Here is a 15,455-nt window from a genome sequence, read left to right on the forward strand (position 1 = left end):
TCATGTGTCCCTCAGCCCTTGAGAAAAGGACGGAGATCAAGAAAAGAGTGACATCTTCACCTTCCCAAACTGGTGCTCCATTGACTGCACCTTGGAAATATTCAAGAATCTTAAAATAATAATGTTTGGCTCCCACCCCCAGAGATCTTGATTTATTCCATCTAGGGATGGGCCTTAATGACTTCCCAAGTGACTCCAACTAACATGCAACAAAGCTCTTAACTGATGGTTGCCAACCCTGGCTCTTGTTACTCTGATCCCTGGAGCCTACACCCCAAAGATTCAAGTGATCTTGGGTGGGACCTAGGCATTGATATTTTTTAACAGTTCCCCAGGTTATTCTAAGGTGCAACCAGGGTGGAAACCCTTGGAACTGCCTTGTCAATGACAGGAAACTTACTGTGTTCATTATTTGTCCTTGGTGTGCTCTACTGTGCAGTTATTCTTTGCATGCCTACCATGTGGGAGCTGGTGTGTTGGATGCTGCAGGGAATATAACAATGAATTTGACACAGTCTCTGTTCTCTGGATGTTTATGAGGCTGCAAACAATTATATTTTGCATTGTTTGTTGCTTAATGAAGCTGACCAGAAAACATCTTGAATTTAGATGTGGAAAAGCTTGCTCGTGCATTATCTCATTGAAACCTCACAATGACCTGGTGAGAAAGGCATAAAAAATGTAAACTCACAGAAGTTAGGACTTATTCAAATGTACATGGCAAAGAAAGCTAGGAACCAAATCTTCTAATGCCTAAGCAAGAGAGCCCTTTTGGCATTACTATTTTTCTCCATTTCTTCTGGCAATACAATTAATATATCAAAGCAGAGATGGGAAATGGCAGAATCAGAAAGGCAGAAATTAAGATGGAGAAAGTGGTGTCTAGATCAGGTGTGAGTGTGTATCTGAGGGAGTGAGTGAGTGTATGTGTGTGTGTGTTACTGTGTGTTTGTGAGGGAATATGCCTTTGAGATTTTATTCGATGGTGTAGTTTTGTTACTTTCTTGAAAATTATACAGCCTGTTAACAAAGTATAGCAGAAAATAGAATTTACTGACATCTTGAGAAAGATTAAAAATATGTCTAGCATGAAAAGGCCATTACTAACTGTGAGAAAAATTTAAAAAAACAGTTATTAAGGTCAACTTAGATTTCCACAGATACTGAGTAGAAGTATTTTCACCAACTAGAGATGGGTGCATGTGAGGGGGAAGGGAAGATTAATATCAATAACTATCAGTCAATAAAAGGATGCTTAATTTCCTGTCTTCCTTCAACTCCATGACTGTTTTCTTCCCCATGGAAGGAAGGCGAGGCTTCCAACCCATTGCTCTGAGGAATGTGTGTATTCTTTTATAACCAGAGATGTTGAAAGACATAGAAAAGACATTAACACTACTAGGTTATGGCTCATTGTAGGTGCAGGTAAATAGTTTTTAGGTTGGTGACATTTTAAAATAAAGACAAAATGTTTTCTTTGGGGCTTGGGTGTGTCTGAATATGCTTGTCTGAAAAAACAACCTCACTCTTGTAAATATGTCTAGTATTTCTTTACTAAACAAAATTGTATTTTTGACCTGCTCTTTATATGTTCACAAAGACAGCTGTCAACATTCATTCATTCATTTGTTCATGCAAACAGCAAATGCTCTTCATGTTGCTATGCATCAGGCATTATACTGCCTAGGGGAACACAGAACGTAAAATGCTGTCTCTGTTCTCTAGAGGCTTAGTGTTTATTAGAAAATAATTCCAGACGATTATTTCAGAAGACTCACAAGAACGAATCCAGGTATTTCCCAAGGAAGGCTTGCTGCCTGTCCAAAGGCATCTCCATGGGCTGTGCATCAAACATTGTCAAGTGTAGAAAAAGGAAATTACTATAGATGTTTCAAGCAAAGAGGGATTTAATGCAGGGATTTTTATGCTGGTGTTGAAAGGGCTGGCGAAGCCAGAGGGATAAGGTGGCAGTGCTCACTGACTGGGGCGTTGCTGGTGCCCTTTCTTAGCTGACCTGTTGGAGGAATCACAGAAGTTACTGGAGCCTGCAGTCACCTGCTGTTGATGCTGTTCTGCTAGACTGGAAGCAGAATGGCTTCTCTTTTCCTATTGCCTTCTAATCTCCTCTCACTACTTCCCATTGGCAGAATTCAACGTTAACACACTGACCAAGAAGTCTTAATCATGTTTGCACCCGTACGTGCACAACACAGAGATGAGTACAGCAGGGCAAGGTGAGGCGGGAAGGGGGCAGTAAGGTCCAACGGTCACATAACAAGCAGACAGGCGTGGAGTCTGGAGGCAGCCACCATAACCACCACCACTCGGAGGTTTTCCCTTAGTGTTTTAGACTTAGGAATTTGATTAATAGAACACTCAGATATGATTTGAAACCTGACTGAAAATAACTGTTATGGACTGAACCACGTCTCCTGCAAATTTCATATGTTGAACCCCTAACTCCCAATGTGACTGTATTTGGAGATAGGGCATTTAAGGAGGTAATTAAGGTTAAATTAGGTCGTAAGTGTGGGTCTTTAACGTGCTAGGACTGGCGTCCTTAGAGAAAGAGACACGGGGATGTGCATACACAAAGCAAAGGCCATGTGAGGACACAGTGAGAAGATGTCCATTTGCAAGACAAGGAGAGAGGCCTCACCAGAAACCAACTCTGCTAGCGCAGAAAATAAACGTCTGTTGTGTAATCCATTCAGTCTGTGTTATTCTGTTATGACAGCCCAAGCTGACTAATATACTAACCAAATACATAAATAATAAATATAAAGAGTCAGATGTCAAATTGTCATTTTTAGTTTGCACTAGAAATGGAATTTTTCAAAATATTGTCTACTTGTATTTGCTGGTCAGCATATTCGTCTTCTGTGTTACTACACAGGAATCAAATAACATTGGAAGGTTGCTTGATCACCCTAGTCTCTGAATTAGTTGAGTTAGATGGATGGTACAAATGGCCCAGGTAATCCCAGGCATCTTTAGGATATGATACACTCATTTCCCCCCTGGATCTGCCGTCTCTGCTGGATGTATGGTAGTCTTTTCTGAATAGTGAAATAAATACAGTGTTTCAGCCTTTTTGATATTTTCTTTGTTAATGAAGTTCCTTTTCATATTGCTGCATCCTGGTTGCCATTTTGTTTCTTTTAGATAGTCTTCCTTTGATCCACTTGGATAAATTTACTCTGACCCTTTCCATGATTGTTTTATGGTCTGACTCACAAATTTTCACCTTCTTGGAGTGGGGCCAGTATGTGTAGTTAGGCTGGGAATTGGCTAGGATACACTGGTCTAATTGTACCGCTTGTTGCCATTGTCAACCCTGATTGGACTGTACCTTTATCATTGGCTAACGCTTGTGATATATTGTTGCTAAACAACTTGAATATTATATCTGCCTATATTATTGGTACCATAAAATATGAAAAGAAATTGACCAAATCCATTTGGGAAGCTACTGAATCAGCTTTCCACATAGGCACATTGGGCTATTTGAGAACTATCAAAAGGATCCCCATTTCCCAAAATGACAGCCTCATCTGCCTAAGAAGAAGCATAAAATTTAGTAGCTAGAGTTGCTCTTAATGAGTTTAATCATATTTTCCAAAAGGGATGATCTATAGATCTAATATTTAAGTCTTACCTACATGTATCTGTCCCCAGCCTAACTATTTCAATGACTTGTCTCATTAATCATCACAAAACCCTACTATGAAGAAGGTCCTATTATTAATGCCGTCACATAGAGTAAGCGTAGAAACTTAAATAGGTTAAATAATTTGTTGAATATTACCTGCTAGTAGGGAGTAAGGTAGGACATTTAAAACCTAAGATTAACTTTTGTGTTTAGAATAAGAGCTGAGAGAGATACATTAGCCTCCAAGCCTCTGCAGTTTTTGCCTACAATTCAGCACTTTTTTCACACATTCTCTTCCTGGCTATTTTCTTCCTAAGAAATAAGTCCTCTCTTAACAAAGTTCTTTTCTGATTCCTTCCCAGATGAAAGGCTGTTCCCTCTACCTGAAGTGATCTTTACCCATGTTTTACATGGCCGGCTTCTACCCTAACCACTCAATCCAAAAGCTATCCCTGTTCATGTGCTTCACTTTTTTTTTTTTTTTTTTTTTTTTTTTTTTTTTTTTTTGAGATGGAGTCTCTCTCTGTCATCAGTCAGGCTGGAGTGCAGTGGTGCAATCTCAGCTCACTGCAATGTCCACCTCCCGGGTTCAAGCAATTCTCCTGCCTCAGCCTCCCGAGTAGCTGGGATTACAAGCGCACACCACCACCCCCAGCTAATTTTTTTATTTTTATTTTTAGTAGAGACAGGGTTTCACCGTGTTGACCAGGATGGTCTCGATCTCTTGACCTCAGGTGATCCGCCTGCCTCAGTCTCCCAAAGTGCTGGGATTATAGGTGCGAGCCACCCCGCCCGACCATTTGGCACTTTTCTCCACCTGCTAGGGGTTATTTCCTTCATACTGTACCTACACAGTTTGGAGCTGTTTGTTTGTTTGCTTGTTTTCTATATGCCTCACTAAAATATGAGTTCCACAAAGGTGGAGACTTGGATTTTCTTGTGCATGACTGTGTCACTAACATGTAAGGACTGTATTCCATACAGTATTCCTAGGGTATTCCTACTGTCTTCCATACAGTAGGCCCTCAGTGCATATGTGCTAAAGGCCAAAGCACAATCTATTGTGAGCTATCAAACTCCCATGCTCTTTGGGATCAAGACTTAGGGTGTGTTTTTGGTGGAGAGGGAAATATGAGGGCCTGAGTAGTCGCTAGCTGGTTAATTATTGCAGAGGGTGTTCTGAACTACCAGTGTATACAGTCGCTGAGACTGGGGGAGGGGGGATGCTACAAAGTGGGTAGGAACAGCTGAAAGTAGAAAAGGCAGCCTCCCAAACAAATTTCAGTTGACTAGTGGTCGTGCCTATAGCAGTATACAGAACTAACTTCTTTTCTGAAAAATACTGCCTAGAATTTTAGAGAATGATATTGAAAAATTTGGATTTTATCCTAAATTCTGATTGAACTCTTAAGAGTCTCTGAGTGGACAAGTGGTGTATTAAAATTAGTGTTCTCGAAAGTAAGAGATGAAATGACTAAGGTGGAGGAAGAAGCCTAAGCTGGAACAGGAGCCCATCAGTTTCCCATGATTGACTATAGTTTGGACATTCCCCATCTGAGGCACCGCTGTCTCAACCCTCTTGATGAAGAAAACCAAGAGAGAGAGCCCACGTCCTGTGGGCCATGAAATCCTGCCTGTTTGATCCATGTCAGACTTGCAGTAACTGAGAGTTGTGGAACATATTTCTTTTCAATTATATTAAAGAATTAATTGGTATAACATTGTATTTCATCTCTTCTGCATCAGCAGTACAATGCTATGTTTATTTACAAGGATTATGAGTAATTTCTATACCTCAAAGTGCCTTCGGAATCATCAAGGATATATTGATATAATATTTCAGGTTAACAGTTTTTACATGTAATCTGTGGGTAATTATAACTTACCTATGAGTTGTAATTTATGGCATCTAAATCATATTCCCATACATCATTTGATTGCTATCATCATGTTTTGTAGTTGAGAAAAATGAGTTTCCAAGAGGTTAAATGACTTGTCCAAGGTCACTTGGCTAGTGGATAAGAAATCCTGGACTGGGCTAGGCTTGGTGGCTCATGCCTGTAATCCCAGTACTTTGGGAGGCCGAGGTGGGTGGATCAGGAGGTCAGGAGATTCAGACCATCCTGACTAACACGGTGAAACCCCGTCTCTACTAAAAATACAAAAAATTAGCCTGGCGTAGTGGTGGGCACCTGTAGTTCCAGCTACTCAGGAGGCTGAGGCAGGAGAATGGCGTGAACCCAGGAGGCGGAGCTTGCAGTGAGCCGAGATCCAGCCACCACACTCCAGCCTGGAAAACAGAGCGAGATTCCGTCTCAAAAGAAAAAAAAAAAAAAAAATCCTGGACTGTAACCCATTTATTTTATTTCAAGCCTTTTACATCTTTGTGAAAATTGGAAGCTAGCACTTAACATATATGATGAATCCTTATTAACCAGAATACTTAATCATTCTAGAAAAAGCAATCTCAGTGGAGTTCGGGGCCGAACTATATCTAATATGGTAAAAATACAGTGGGTGTTCTATAAATACTCATTGACAGTAATGACATCACCCACCATTCATTTTGAATCAATCTATCCCCAGAGGAATGTATCTTACAATGTTCCTAAAATATTTTTATATTACATTTTTTTAAAATTAAATATTGACAACAAAGTTGATGTTTCAGTTTCCCTTCATTGGACCTTGAGCTCAATAACTCTTGGTTATGGAGCGTGGTTTTGTCGGTTTGATCTCATGGAATTTGCAGACAGCATCGATGTGCACAGTAACAGAATGATTCTGGCTGATAGAGAGAGGACGGGTGTGGAGCAAGTGTGGCATGAAACGGAGACTGTTTGCTTTTTTCCACAGTCTGCTGATTCAACCTGCAAACCCATTCCCCAACTCCATTAGCAAAACCTATAAAAACACAGGGGCCGCCATAAAGACGACTCTGACATTTGTAACACGGAGTGGTCTTTTGAGTTGAGAGAGCCCAGTTCTATACTTATGATTTGGGACTGGGTATATTTTGACTTCAATGCTTGTTTCTGGTTAGACAGTTGAAAACAAAGGTCTAAACACTGTGCACTTGGATAGTAAAGCACATGTTCACTCTTTTCAGTGACTCTGGAAACAGACGAGGGATTCTTATAAGTCACAAAAGAAAATAAATAACTTCATCCATGGAGGGAAAGAGACAGCTCGAGAAAAGGGACTTTGGAAAAAGGCTGTCTCTAGACAGCAGTCTTGTGGTAAGTACTAAATATTCATTTACCACTCTATATGTTTTGGCTTTGAATGCATTATTCTTTGACTGTTATTTCCTGAACCCTGTGCTGTTGAAACATCTCTTCCAGTTACACCATTAGCAACATCCCCTGAGATTTTGTTTCATTTATTTTTCACAAACTCAAAAACCAGCAAATTATTGGAATGTTTGTATAGTGTCTTAATAGGCAAATGTCATAACCTGTCAACATTATATTTAATTATATTAATTCCAGCTGATGTAGACTTCAGCCTATACAAAAACACTACTGCATACTAATGCCAAATGCTAAGCCTATATATAGTTGTTCCATCCCCCATTTATCTTAACCTTGGGGGTAAGTTGAACAAGAATTCAATACAACTTCAACTATTGAAGAGCCAAGGAAGTCTTAGAGATCTTCTTAGGTATGTGCACTAGTTCAGTTGTCTGTAAACTTTCTTTCTAAGAGTTTTAATGAGGATGAACATCATTCTTAACAACCTGGTAGGGTTTGCTATCAGGTGTGAGAATCTGCTTAGTCCAGTGGAACAGGCTCATTCACTTTAGACTAAGTCTGATGGTTGGCTACTCTTCCGCAGTCTCTGGGCTAACATGTGTGTCACCTTTTCTGTTACACAGTGCCTGCGAGCAGAGCAAGGAATCAAATCAAGCAAACTTGAAATAGAAAGCAAACTTTCTGAAATAGAGATTTAGCTTGGTTCCTTCTTGTGCACATTTTATAGGGATGTGTTTTATTCACTTGTATATTCTCAGCACCTGGCCTGGAGTCTAGCAGAGTGGGGTTTCAGTGAAATATTTGTTGGTTTGATTTATCCATTATACCTTTCAAACTTTGCAGCTGTAGGTCTTGCTCTGTCATGAACAGATTAGTTATTTACCTCCTAATGACTGAGACTCCACCTCACAAATTGTTCTTAGATGTGAGTTTCTGGGACTTGAGAAGAAGACTGTGTTAAGCATTTATGTCAAATTCTTCTCTCCTTAGTCAGAATCAACATCTGTGTCTATTTGGGCTGTGCATTGACCAGCATACCTTTAGAGGCTAAGTTTGGTGTATATTAAGTCCTCCTCTCTGTAGATCTGACCCCATCTCACCTCCTACGTCTTGCTAACTCCAGGTTGAATGTGGTGACATTGGTGTGTGAGCGTGTCTGGGTGTCTGTGTGTGTGTGTGTATGTGTGTGTATCCCATTTTCAACTTCTGGGAAAACTTGGGATAAAGAGATAATTTCTCAGCCTCTCCTTTGCAGAAGAAAAACACTTTTTACATATCAGCATGCCAATAGGGTCTGTCTTAGGCCTAGGTTAAGGACGGAGACAGCCATATGGTATGATGTGAGCAGCTCAAGAAAGATTCTCTTAACCCAGAAATATCATCGATACTGGTTGTTCCCCAAAGCCATAGATTTCTGCCTCAGATTTCAAGTTTTATGCAAATACCCTATCAAGTTAAACATAATAAGCTATTGGCTTTCAATAATTCATAGTAGCATTCATTAATAAACGGCCTTGGATCTCTGCCAAATGTCAACCAGATGAGCAGAACTTTGTTGAGGGAATTGGTAAAACAGAAGAATGCAGAGCCCAGAATGCTGGGAAGGCAGGGATAGGGCAGGACAAGACAGGGGGGATCTTAGGTACCTGTAGACCAGAAAAAGGGAAACAGTGTCAATGCTCATATTTAAATTTTACCTAAAGATAGATTGGAAATGGGCATAAGTAAAATCCTGTCACATTACCAGTCTAGCTGAAAACCTTAAATCGAGCTTGCATTCTTTTTGGCATATGGCTGTACCCTGAAACTTGTTGAGGGCTGCAAATATGTTTCTTGACTTGCTGGCATAGAAGAACGCTGTGAAAACGAGAACTTGTTTGGCACCACCTGAGAAACTTAATCCTGTTAAGTCTCCCTGTATCATGCTTAGGAGAGTTTTTACACTAGTGAAATCGTTTCCTTGTTTCCTAGAGGCAGACTGTGCTACATCTGCATGCCCAGATTGGGAAAATTCTGAAAAAGGATGTCATTTCCTATCACAGTGTGTAGGGGGGTACTTAAATGCTATTTAACATTATTTGCACTTAGGCCAAGTGACTACAATTTTGCCCTCTGTTGTAGTATTATGTTCTGTTCTTCAAATGAGATGCTACCTCTGGGACAATAGCAGCTAGAGTATTCTTTTTGAGTTGATTCTTTGGGAATGGGAACCTGAAAGCATGTTGAATGAATTCCAACTGTCAGAAAGAAAGCTGGACCAGGGATGAGATCAAAGATGCCTGGCCTGTGAAGGATCTGAACTCAGGATGTTGCCCTCTTCTTCAGCTCTATGCTGAAGCCACACAAATTACTAGGCAAGAAGCAGGTGGGGAAGATTCTGGATAAGGGCTGCTGTGAAATACAAGAAAACAACAACAACAAACCTGGCATTACAGTACAGTTTTCATTCCCAGTGCATGTTTTTTATTTTATTTTTTGAATCTAGAATGCTAAAGTGAAAATGGGTTATCCAGCCCCCTCACTTTTCAGACTACTTAAGGCCCAGAGAGGTTATCTGCTCTTTCTGAGCTCACACGCTAGGATTACACCAAAAGTAGAACAATCTGTCACTTAAGTTCTTTATCTTTCATTATATACTATCCCAGGAAGAGAAGATGTCCTTTTGGGAAACTGAATAGAGGAAAGAGAAACATATTACGTTCTTCAGTCTTGAAATTCCATTGCAGTAATAATCACGACCCATATTTTTGAGAGTTAGGGGGCCCAGAGGTAATTTCCACTTTCAGATCTTGCAGGAAAATATTCTCATAATGTATTGCAAGAATAAGGTGCTATTAACTTCATTATACTTTTTATTTTATATAATCAAATCATTGAAGTGTTGAGTAGAAATTATAGCTCCCTTGCAACAGCTTTTACATTTTTAGACTTGAGGAGCCACAGAATAAAGAAACTCACAGTACAAAAACTGAAAAAAGTTCCAGTTGGGGAAAATGAGTTTGTGGTCCTTAGTCACGTGGCATGGGGGAGGGTTTGAGTGTATGTGTGTGCGCACATATACGTGTCCACGTACGTGTGTCCTGGTAACACACTGAAATATTCATTGATGGTGATTTTTTTTTTACTTTATAACTCACCCTTTTAAAAGAGAAAGTGATACATAAGTGAAACTGAAATGAAAAATATGTTTCATTGTTGGGGCTAAAGACCCAGGGAGAAAGACAAGTGACTACAAGTTTGCCTTCACCAGTAGGAGTGTGTGGAGTAGCCATATGTTCACAGCAAGTACGGTCTTCTCTCTGATAGCAATAAAAATCACCCCAGAAATAGAGGCCTCTTCTTGACCCAAAACTGTTCATCCCTCCCTAGGATGCTTTTTGATCAGAAAAAGTCATCATTTCACACTGTGCTCTTTTATTTGCCAGACTCATTCCCGGGCTGCCCATGTAGCTGTTTGACACTTGTAGCTGTGATAGCATTTAACTGATGAGCATGCTGGAGCGTGAGTTATCTTTCTTACCAGCTCACATTTAAGTAGCAAACATTCTCTTTTTAATTTTGGGGAAATACATTTAGCTTTTAAGCACAGATGAGAGTAGCAGTATGAATTCCTTCTTGGTATCCTCTTTTCTTCTCGCCCACAAAAGGAAGACAAAACGTTTGCCACACTAAACCTTCCGCTCTGACAGGTGAGTTTCTAGAGGAAGAAAAGGAACTGCACATATCCCTGAATTCATCCTTCAGACTCTTGACTGTTTGTATCCAAATCATTATAGTAATCAAGCCTTCCGCAACATTCATTAACACAAAGTCAATCAACAAGCACTATTGAAAACCAGCTCTGGGGATGTGCTGGATGGTTTGCATTTTCCTTCCAGATCCACTCTTTATCCTTCACTACCTGGCCAATCACATGTGGAGGATGTACCACATGGACGTTACCTTCTGGAATCTGGTTGGGTTTGGCCAATGGGAGAAGGAGGTCCTGCTGGCCTCCTAGCAGGAGATCAGAGGTTGAGGTATTTGTTTTCCTACTCTCGCCCTGCCTGGTCATGGACCACAGGAACTGGGCACCTTTGCCTAAAGTTGCAGCTTTTGTTGGACAACCCTCTCCCCAGAACTCTAGCTATAGTGAGAACCGCTGCTCTCTCTGTGTTCTGGCACCTTCTGTTTCCCCAATCCCCTTAAGGATCCTTCATAGTAATGGCTCTTGGATGTTGTTAGCCCATCTTTTGTTGTTTTGACTTAGCTCTGTCTACAATTCAGTGAACAGTCCCTTTAGCAAACTCTCCTCAATTAGATGCTTTGAGTATGTCATCCTGGTCTCCCTGGCTGACACAGGGGGATAGGCTTCCTCAAGTGCTTCTAGTTTATCTGGGGAAGCTGTCCTAATAAGTAGAAAAAAAATCATCAGATGAACAGTGTGTCACTGACAGAGGTAGGAGCTGAGGTCACTCTGGGAAGATGTGAGGAGGGGCCATGGGGGAGCTGTAGTTTGAAGCAACAGAGGGAATTTGGTAACTGCAGACTGAGAGAGTAGAGAAAAAAGAGACAACCCAAGGATATTGGTCCTGCATCCTTTGGTGCCAACTCATGTTATTATTGATTTTTTTTTTCTCCCAGGGAAACTTCTTCCTCATATTGAATTTAAATCTCTGCTGTTTTATGTTCAGTTGTGTCCCCCCTGCCCCGCCATTTAGTGACTAGATATAATTCTGAAGTAGGAGTCAGCAAACTCTTTCTGTAAAGGTCTGGATAATAAATATTTCCGGCTCTGCAGGCCACATAAGTAGTTACAACTGCTTACCTTTCTTGTAGGAAGAGAGCTGCCTCTGAAGACACATGATCAAATGTAGCTATTTTCTTAAAAAAAAAACAAAAAACACTTTAATTACAAAGACAGGCAGTAGGCTGGATTCTAATGGCTATCCGCATGCATAAGAGAAATGGGAATTTTGAAAGTCCTGGTTTACATTTCCTGGGTGCTGATTTTCTAAGTAGTGATTTGTGTTTACCCTCAGTAAATGTGATATGAGGGCAGGCAGAGGAACAGGTTCAGGCTGTTATCAAAGGTACGTATACCCCAGTAGGAAGAGTAGGAGGACAGAAAAATGTTTAGAAGGCATTTCCTAATATTTAGAAAATATTGACATAGAGTATGTTCAACCTTGCTGATACTTCTTCCAAATGCAAAATAGAGGTATTGCTGGTGCTGCTCAGTACAGCCTACAGCCAGTGGGTTATGAATAGTAAGAAAACAAAAGTCTTCATTCTGTACTGCTTCGGGTATGACTGGATCTTTCTTGACTCTCACGGTTCTCTTGTTAGACCTCCTCTTACCATAGGGATGCTGTACAGAGCCCAAAACACCAGCTTCCTATAGAAGGTTTCCGGCTACTCTAATCTCAGTCCCCCTTGACCATGTCTACTGATGGAAGCGTATATAAAGTACTGTTTGCCCTGTGCCCCTGGCCACTGGGAACATGCCCAGTTGTCCTCTGGGAAGCCTGGGACATCTTTGTTCTCTGATGTCAAGATGGTTTTGAGATTTCCCAAATGAGCATCAAGTCAGGGAGGGACAAAGAATGAGAGGGAGTTGTTCTTTTCCTCCAACTGCCTCATTTCCTCTTCCTGGGCTATTATTTCAGTGTCTCTTTGATGTACTTAGAACAGAGACCATGGCCTGAGCCAGGTATCAGAAGATAGGGTGATGTCTGAGGATCTAGTGAAGGCCATTTTTAGGAAAAAAGCAAGTGGCAGAGAACAGACTAGCTTTGGCCCGGTTTAGCAACCTTTCCAAAGTGTCCTGTGGACATTTTGACTGTGCCCCCTTGTGAGTTGGCAGAGGTGGAGTTAGAGACGTGTCAAACCCTTAGACAAGTATCTACCCGGCGAATCTGTCCACCAGCCGAGCTCGGCCCATCACTGCGGGTCCAGAAATGCAGAAGTGCCCTGCCCACCTGTTCTCCAACAATGCAGATCTCCGGGTCCCGTGGATTGAGCTGGGAGCAGATGAGCTATGGAGAGGCAGGGGAGGCTGGGCCAGGTGAGCACCACCCACAGGTGCCACTTGCTGCAAGTCTTGAGGGGAGTCCCAGAAGAATGAGAAGAGATCAGATCCTAACAAGAGAAGTCTTGGAGGGCCATTGAAGGTCTGCAGCAACACTGGTGCTGAGCACAGAGTCTGAATGCAGGACAGAAGTAGACTAGGTCCAAGCAGTGGGCATAGAGCATGTCAGTAACGAGGATGGCAGAATCTAATATCAAAGCCACTTTGGCAGACAGCTCAGCATGTTCACTCAGTGAATCATGTATTAAGTCTCAACCAGGATGGCTTCCTTCCCTTAGTAATAGTAGCTGAAATGTATGGAGGCTTAATATAGGCCAGGCATGCTGCTCAATACTTTATATGGAAACTACCATTTAATACTTAACGACAACCCTTTAAGGTAGGAACTCTAATTATCCCTATTTTACAAATGAGAAATCTGAAGCTTAACAAGTTAATCAACTTCCTCAAGGCAATAGAAATATTAAGAGGTAGAGGTGGGATTTCACTTCAGGTCTGGCTACCCCCAGACTACACTGGTCTACACAGCTAACAGCTCTGAAGTAGAAAACTCCTTTATGCCAGTGACTGGGAGCTCCTTCACGGTGCTTCACAATGTGAAAGAACATCAGCTGCCTCAACAGGACGAGACCATGTGCATTAGCACACCTGCCTCATCTGTGCCCAGTGACGAGCCTGCGGTTTAGAACAGTCTAGAGCAGAGGGAGACCAGACTTGGTTTTGGCAGAACAAATGACAAAGGAGTGATGGTAGGAGGGGGAGACTTATAAGGAATATAGAACATGGATCTAGGTCTGTTTTCTGATCTTGTGATTTTCTGATGAACCAGACCTTGAAACCAACTTTAGAAGAGATTGCAATTTATAAGAGAGAGAGAGAGTGTGTGTGTGTGTACACACACATACCCATATATATGTATAATTTTGTGTTTTTATTCATATGAGGACGGATTATGGCATGTACATGTACAAGGTGGAGTTATTGACTAGAATGGGAGAAGAGTAGGGAGAACCTGGTGAGTGATGGGGCCCCTCCAGCATCTAGTCGTCCCCCAGCATGCAATGGGGTTTATGACTTGAGTGATGGTCCTACCAAATGGCCACACATTCCCTCTGCTGGGCCGCTGACTGATGGAGGTGAGTAGAGAGTCAGCAGCATTTCCCATGAAGAGATTCTGGAAGAAACGCCATTTGTCTGCCCAGCACTTGGAATTGGTGCTGCCTCCTCTGACGTTGCCTGAAGGAGGATCAACCTTCATTGTGGTTGTTACTCACTCTGAATGGCTCCTTTGCTTCCTTCTCTGCTTCCTCTCATCTCTGAAGAGAAGGCAGGCTGCCGTCAAAGCCACATGTTCCGGAGTTGTTATGAACACGCCCCTTCCTGAGCTGGCATAATACCTACTTCTGGCCTTTGCACATTCCCACAGGCCTGTGTGCTCTAGAACAGGGTTTCCCAGCCTTGATACTATTGACAGTTTGGACCTGATTGTTCTTTTTCATGGGGGCTGTCCTGTGTATTGTAGGATGTTTATTGGGATATCTGGCTTCTACCCATTGGATACCAAGAGTACCCCTCCCTCATTGTGACAACCACAACTGTCTCCAGACATGGCCATTATGTTTCCTGAAAAGAAAAATCACCCCTGACTGAACTCAACTGTAGATTTCCTGAGGGCATGGACCGTGTCATCTTTACATTGGATTCCTAAAGTCTGACACATAGAAAAAGCTTAGGAAAATGAATGAATGAGTGATTGAACTTAGTAGTGAGCAGCTGCTTATGAACCAAATACACAGTTGTGGGGGTGTTGAATATGGGATAAAGGGGCCCCACATGCAGCACGCCCAGGGTGCTGTTTGGGAAGGTTGGAGAGAGGAAATGGCATGCTGCTTTTCAGGTTTGCCCAGGATGATTCTAGTGTGTAGCTGGAACTACAGGTTCCCTCCACCACACCCGGCTAATTTTTTGTATTTTTAGTAGAGATGGGGTTTTACCGTGTTAGCCAGGATGGTCTCGATCTCTTGACCTCAGGATCCACCTGCCTCGGCCTCCCAAAGTGCTGGGATTATAGGCATGAGCCATGGCGCCCAGCCGATATATTTTATGTTATATGCATTTGTACATTTTTCTGGGGAGTGAGTCTGTAGGTATAATTAGATTCTCACAGGAATCTGGGATGCAAGAATGGTTAGGTGGCTTCACCTGCCATTAGTGCTGACCACAGCGCCTGCCTGGATGGCTGCCCTTGCTGGAGTCATGGAGCAGGAGCTCTGGTGACACCTGTTTCATTCACCTGTATTCAGCTGCTGCGATAAGTGTTGTCTGCCAGCATCAGAGGTAGTTCTTTGCATCCTTGTTGTCACTGAGATCACCAAATAGAAATAGGAACTGGACACATTTTGAAAGCCTTTTATAAATGCTGTGTTATTGACAGATGATGAAATGAGACTGCTTCTGTAGCAGAAATAAGTACAAATGA

The 15,455-nt window shown here is 41.8% G+C and overlaps 1 protein-coding gene across 1 annotated transcript in view; it reads left to right on the top strand.

Moving 5' to 3' along the window:
- NCKAP5 (NCK associated protein 5) overlaps window positions 1-15,455 on the top strand; it is an 881,023-nt gene that overhangs the window by 38,168 nt on the left and 827,400 nt on the right. The window contains exon 2 of the mRNA XM_033231708.1: window positions 6,762-6,891. Coding sequence (XP_033087599.1) covers window positions 6,823-6,891 — 69 coding nt within the window. The 5' untranslated portion in view covers window positions 6,762-6,822. The remainder of the gene's footprint in view (window positions 1-6,761; window positions 6,892-15,455) is intronic.

Source organism: Trachypithecus francoisi, unplaced genomic scaffold (genome assembly GCF_009764315.1).
Source record: "Trachypithecus francoisi isolate TF-2019V2 unplaced genomic scaffold, Tfra_2.0 Lachesis_group13, whole genome shotgun sequence".
In the NCBI taxonomy this organism is placed as follows: domain Eukaryota; kingdom Metazoa; phylum Chordata; class Mammalia; order Primates; family Cercopithecidae; genus Trachypithecus; species Trachypithecus francoisi.